Here is a 7,192-nt window from a genome sequence, read left to right on the forward strand (position 1 = left end):
CATAAAGTAAACATGAAAACAAGCTAAATTAACTGGAATATTCTGACATAAAAAATGTCATCCACCTCAAAAACATTCATGGGGATATTAAAATAGAAATTGTTTTTGAGGTGGCTCAGTAGTGCTGAACAGACCTCAACAAGAACACTGTGAAAAAAAACTATGTTTGATTTTGTTTGTCCATTTCAAAATGGATGGATGGGAAATATATTTTCTATACTTGTTAATATCACTGGGAAAAGTATGAATTATTTAAATACATTTTGTAAATACATTTGTGCTCATTTCACATTTTTAAAGAGTTGATTCATAGAAAAAAGTACACTGATAAAAATTTAACAGTGAAAAAAGTCAAAGAACAGTTGAATCATCGCTCACTTCTGCAAACTTGTTCTAACATAGAGTTGTGTCGTCTGCATAGAGTAAAAATGGATTATTAAGTACTGAATGTTTTCAGAAAAATAATGGCTCTAGTGCTGAGCCCTGAGGGGTGCCACATATGAATGATATTGCAGCAGAGAGTTCTGCACTACTGCTAAGATGATTGTGCTGTTGATCATATTTTGGCAAATCCAAAGAACTGGTAGTACTTGGTTTATGCCATCATGTGTATGCCATCCTGAAATTTGTCAGCACTTTTTCCACAGATGATATCTCAAAACAGCCATGTAAGTTGAATGAGTATCCAAATGCTTACTTTAAAAGGAAGCTACCTTCAACTTTCAGTGCAGTTGTGCCTCCAAAGGCAACCGTACCAGCCTTAGGTAAAACCACAAATCGGAATCCTCTCAGGGACCAAACGCAGACTCCCAACAACCTTTTGGAAACTGAATGCGGACCCTGGCAGTGGTGTGGTCCGTCAACATCTTTGCCATGACCAGACACTTTTTTCCTGCCCTTCGTTGTGAAGTGTGTATGTGAGGAATCACTTCACATATCAGTGGAGTGGGTTTTGCATTGGTTGAACTGGTAGACTGGTTGGTAACAATGTCATTACATTCTCCACAAAGATGGATCATATAAGGAGGAGAACTTGACAGCAGCATCCACCAACAGCAAGAATGGTATGTTTTATCTTGTCCCTGGAAAGCTATTGTCCTCCTGCTGCTGTGAACGTAACTTTGCTACACAGCTGATGAGAGGGATTGATTTTCAGAACATTTTCAGAAGTGGAAAATGGAGCTGCATGCTTTTCCTGAGAATGCAAAGGCACTTACAAGACAACTATAGAGTGGTTGTTAATACCATGGACCAGATCAGGAGTGGGCAAACATCATGTAGCTGTACTTGTCTGTGTGAATGCACTTGAACTTTTGAATAGCAAGGACGACAATAGAAGGTATGAGCTTTGAGACATAATGTATGTCTATAACCATAACCCCAAATTTAACCTCAACAGTACCCAGATTGTACTGTATTGTCACGGTTCAGCTGTGTAGGGTTAGCAGAATGCAGGACCCAAATGCAGGACACTTAGACAGGAATAAACTCAAAGCGTAGCCTTAATGCTGGAAAAACTAACATTAACTACAAAACTAAACTGGAAACAGGAAACAAGAAACTTCGAAAAGAGAACAAACCAGAAACAGCAACCTTGGCTATAGACGAGAGCACAGCCGGGAGTAATCCAATATAACAAGACAAGGGGAAGCAAAACGAGATACACTGCATGCAGGACAAAATAAAACAGGAAACATGAGACAATTCACAAAGATGCGGACTTGACACTGAGAGACAGACTGAATATGACACATGGAACACAGGGAAGACACAGTGGCTTAAACTAGAAGCAAGAACAACAAATATAACATGAACAGAAAGCCATCAAGAGAACTCAAACACATGAATAACAATAATGAAGGAATATAAATTAAACACAAACACAAAACATGTATGAGGACGGGTGTAGCCGTCTAAGCTGTGGAGAACTGTGGAGTATCCTGAATAAAATCTTTATAAGTCAGTGTGCGTAAATTAAAGAATAAATCGAATAACAATAAGTTTTAAATGATAATTGGATGCTACCATGGTGGAGGTGTTACTATCTTTGAATAAGCCACATTCTGAGAGCAAATGAAGTGAGATGTTGAAGTAACATATTCAGCCATTCTGAGTTTGCTTATTGACTTGAATCACATTTTAATTTGATTATATAAAGTTCATCATGCTTCACGTGTTTATTTTATTCATTTATTCTAAATATGTAAGTATTTCCATATGTGCAGTCATTTTAATTGACACACACACAAACCTGATTCACAATCTTAAGTGTATCTGTGTGAATGAGTGTGTTAACTGAATTGTCAAAACTCACCCTAATAATCTTTGACCTCTGTGCACACAAACATCCTTTCATTTTTGTTAACAGTGTGTATATGCACTTCCCTTGTTGCTGTGACAACAGGTCTGTGTGCACATTTAACACGTGGTTTGTTGAACATGTATGAATGGGGTTACTGGTATCTGTAAGTGTGTTTGCAAAGCTTTCGTATGTATCTACTTGTGTTTTTAAGGTGCATGTTCACACTTTTTGTCAACAAGAGTTCATCACCATGACCAAACTCTGAGACCAGAGCCTCCAGATGCAGTTTGCCATGAGACGTTCACTTCTCACAGAACAGTTTTCTTGGACCAGCTGAAACAGACTTAGCTTGCACATGTTTAAAGGTAATTGAGTATTTACAAAAATGATGCATACGTCAGTTTAGATTTCAGTTTAAACATAAACATAACTATTGCATTGTTAGAAAACTGCATATCGGATACAGTGGACCTGTAGCTGATATGCAGTTTTCTGAATAATAAAGTATATTAAAAAGAACAATACTGCTATTAAAAGATGGTAAAACATGGAGGTTTTGTAGCTTGGTTATTGTTGATGCTTGTTCAGCTTCAAGGTGTAAGCATCATCAGGAGTCAATCAAAGGTCTGAAACAAGCTGATACTTTATGATAGAAAAGCAGCAACTGTGTTGGTCTGGTCTCCCCAAAACATAGAATTCAAATAAAAGATGGCAAGAAAGCAAAATGGGTCACTGGTACATGCCCGAAACATAACAGCAGAACTCACCACTGGCATTCAAAACAAATCTTTGTTGGAAGAAAGTCTTGGAACACCTTAGCACTGTGATAGGCTGCCATATTTATTTTAAATTCCCTTTAAATTCCTATCACCAAGACATAAAAATAGAATGTGGAGTCATATCTGACTATAGCAAAAAAGAACTGGTGACTTTGACTTAAAATAAGGTTCCAGTTCAATAATGCAAAACCAGATTTTCTGCCATGTTTGCTGTTATGCAACTCTCCTATAGAATTCTATTCAGGATTCTTTTAGTAACTTCTTTCTCTTATAATAGCTCTGATCTAAGCCTCTTGGAGGAATTCATAGTTCACAAAGAAACTACTCTTACATGCTCTTCGTAGGCATCTGCCTCTTCCACTGTCAGGATTTCTGACTAGACTGATTATGACACTGCGTTGCTTGGCCCACGGTGAAATGGCAAGTATTCACAGAAATGCATGAAAATACCTTAATACAAAAGCTGACCTCTCATCATCATACAAAAACCGTTCTGCTCACATTGTAACAACTCTTATTATGGCGTAGCACCGTTAGGGGGTGTGGTCCTTTTATTGTAGTAGTTGGAGAGTCTCCTAGAGTGAGTGCAACGGCAGCCATTACAGCCGAGCATGCTGTCCTCCATGCGTCTGTTTAGAGAGACCGTACCATTGTAACGGGCTGGTGCCCGTTAGCAGTGTTGGGGAGTAACGGAATACATGTACCGCTGTTACGTATTTAAAATACAAAATATGAGTAACTGTATTCCGTTACGGTGTGTTCACACCGAACGCGATGGACGCGAATAAAACGCCCCAAACGCCCCTAATTTGACGCGTGTACATTCGCGTCTCAACGCGTGTCCAAGAAAAATCCATTTTGACGCGCGTGAACCGGAAATGTGGGAGGAATGTGGGAGGGAGTTGTGCCAGACCGGTATCTTTGCAAGATGGCAGCTATCGCGCTAGCGCTTGAAGAGAGAGTCTCCCTTCTCTATGTACTGTGGAGAGCAGAGCAGCAGCGTAAAAGACGTCCTCGCCGTACCTGGGTCCATCAGGTCCTCCAGAGGCATGAGCAGTTTGGTGAGTTTCACCACTTGCTCCAGGAGCTGCGCCTGGATGACGGCCGATTCCAGCGCTATCACCGTCGGCCAGTTTGAGGACCTGCTTTCCCTCGTCGGTCCCAGCATCGCCCGCCGAGACACCAACTACAGACGCTCAATCCCACCTGCAGAGCGCCTGTCCGTCTGCCTGAGGTTAGTAAAACTATTTAATACGGTAGTCCTTTATTGATATCTGTGCTAATATGCTAATCCATCCAGTTATACACTGCTAACATGGATGTGCTATGCTAACAGTGAATGCTGTCGGTGTTTACTGAAAGCAAACTGTGGTACAGAGACGACTCTTTATAATATTTCTAGTGATACTCAGAAGCTCTCATCAAGTCCCGATTTAATTCGATTTATGCTGTTATCAGTGTTTGCATGATAGCATGGCTGTGGTGTCACATCAATGTATGCGCTCGGTGTTTGCTGATATCAAACTGTAGCATTAGGACCACTGAGTTAACCTTGTAGTGATACTCACTCCTTTTTATTTAGACCTGGTTTAATTCTGGGATAGTTGAATATTTGTATATAATCCCTGCAGCTGTCAGACTCTATAGCAGGGGTCACAGCCTTTATTAAAACAGAGTTAGATAAAACTGTGAACAGTTTGGTTCATCTCTAGTTACATGGTTCTATCTTGATAAGCTGTCTTATCACAGATTAATTTTTCAAAAATATTAATGATTTAAGCAAGGAAAGGGCTACATGTCAACACACAACTCTTTATTTCTATTAATGTCTTACTTCATTCCTACCTGATTGACATGTTTAGGAATTATGAGTGATTGGCTCACTGTAGTTGTGAAAGTTGCTACCAATCAAATTATGATATGTTAAAGTTAAAACAAAACACAACTGTTTTAGATATTATCTAATATACATTTTGTAATTATCCTTATAATTACAAAATGTTTTATGTAAGATTTAAGTTTTGTGATTTATATCTGACATCACAAAAGTATTTTGGAATTTGAATAATGTATTTTGTAACTGCAGTACACATAATACTGATTTTGAACAATTTTGTCCAGGTTCCTTGTCACCGGGGACTCCTTCAGGACCATCGCGTTCAGTTTCAGAGTCGGTGTGTCCACGGTGTGCCAGATCACCCCCCAGGCAGCGACGTCCATCTGGGACTGTCTAGTGGACGACTTCATGGCTGTGCCTTCACCTGGAGACTGGCGGTCCATCACAGAGGGATTCCAGGAGCACTGGAACTTTCCTCTGTGCTGTGCAGCTCTGGATGGGAAGCACATCCAGACAAAGGCACCCCATATATCATATAGGAGACACACACATTGATATACACTAAATATTCATTTCATTTCTTTTTTGTGGTGCCCAAATTGATGCACCTGCTTGATTTTGTTTAAACAATTATTGCACACTTTCTGTAAATCCAGTAAACTTCTTTTCACTTCTCAAATATCACTGTGTGTGTCTCCTGTATGATATTTAACTGACATTTTTTATTGTAACAACCAACGATTTATACAGGAAAATAATGTCTATTAACAAGGTTGCCCAAACTTCTGCATCCCACTGTATCAGTATATTTTGTCATTAGTATAATATGAAATAAATTCTACATGTGTCAAGTTGTGTGCCAACATTTGCTGTGTAGTAGAACTGAGACATTAGTCATTATAAAAATTTATTTGAAATAATATCAAAAGTCTCAAACAGAAAAACATTAAACATAAATATATAAAATATAAGAATTTACAGAGAGACAGGAATAAAAAGGACCAGCTGCTCTCCAGAGCAGGAACAAGGCTGAGGAGGAAATGCTCCATTGGAGACTGGTGTGGCCTCTTCAGGGACTCCAGGATGGCCAGCTCCACCGCCGATGGACCGTCCTGGGACCCGTCCCTCATCTGCCTCGGAGCCGTCCTCCTCTGTGGGCCTGTAAAACAGCACAAAACACAAAGAAATGAGAAGGCTGCTACTAGATTTTAATTTCAACATTGAAAAAAAAAAAAAAACAATAACAGGATATAATCAGATTGGTTGTAGATATTTAGTAAAGGTGATCACAAGGGAATCCCACCGACTAAAAAGGTATCAGTGCTTGCTGTACATATCTGTGGGTGCAGCAGCAGGAGCTCAGGGACTGGGGATGCTCTGCTGCAGAATCAGTTGGTTCTATCAATACAGTATTAAATGTTAACAGGTTGGATATAATAATCGTAGAGTAGACAGTGGTCCCTCATTTATTGCAGGGGTTCTCAGAATAACTAGCCCCTGGTCACAGTTCTCACAATTGATTCTCAAAGTGCAAACCTTTGTAGATTGCAAAACGTAAAAGTATTATTATGCCGCGGTTTGTCTTCATCTGCCCGCCACTTTCGTGCGCCTTTTTCCCTCACGGTGCAGGTGTGTATTTCCGAATGAGGCTCATAGTTATGGGTGTTTTTGTGCTGTTTTTTCTATTGGATGCGATGGTTATCAAAACCAAACGTGATAAATTTGGCAAGCGCAGGAGATTTGTCAATCAGGCTGCAGAATGCAATGCTGTACTGTGCAATAAAAAAATCAGCGAAAAAGCAAAGCAGTGACGGATGAACAGCGGGACCACTGTGTGCTGTTTATTAATAAACAATAAAATATATTCCTAAATGATAACATGCATAAAAGCAGAACGGTATTTGTACGTCAGTGGGAAAATAGCGGTGGCTTGCTAGCTTTTGTGCGGCTTCCCCGGGTCAGTGAAAACTTTCAAAAGAGAAATGAATGAACTTACCAGGTTGCCCGATCTCTTCACATATCTTCCTCCTAACTCGGTCCTTTTTATTCCTGTCTCGGTACTGAAAGCAGCTGGTGTTGTACAGCTCCGAGTTGTTTGCTACCGCATTGATTAGCCTTCCCCTCCATTGAAGTATGAAAGGCTTTGGCTGGATCTGCCCCTTTGACCTAGGTAACAGCCACGTCACCAGGCTCCTGATTGGTTGTCGCGGCGCGATTTGACGCTGGAGTTCAGATTTTTCCAACTCGAGTGGTAGACGCGAAACGCGCGTATGC

The 7,192-nt window shown here is 40.1% G+C and overlaps 1 protein-coding gene across 1 annotated transcript; it reads left to right on the top strand.

The window, feature by feature from the left end:
• Positions 1-3,830: 3,830 nt before the first annotated feature.
• LOC145422449 (uncharacterized) lies at positions 3,831-5,769 on the top strand. The gene is made up of 2 exons (XM_080293860.1): positions 3,831-4,315; positions 5,203-5,769. The coding sequence occupies exons 1-2, from the start codon at positions 4,056-4,058 to the stop codon at positions 5,471-5,473; spliced, it is 531 nt and encodes a 176-aa protein (XP_080149986.1). The 5' UTR covers positions 3,831-4,055; the 3' UTR covers positions 5,474-5,769.
• The last annotated feature ends 1,423 nt before the right edge of the window (positions 5,770-7,192 follow it).

This window comes from Astatotilapia calliptera, chromosome 19 (genome assembly GCF_964374335.1).
Source record: "Astatotilapia calliptera chromosome 19, fAstCal68.1, whole genome shotgun sequence".
NCBI classification, from domain to species: Eukaryota; Metazoa; Chordata; class Actinopteri; order Cichliformes; family Cichlidae; genus Astatotilapia; species Astatotilapia calliptera.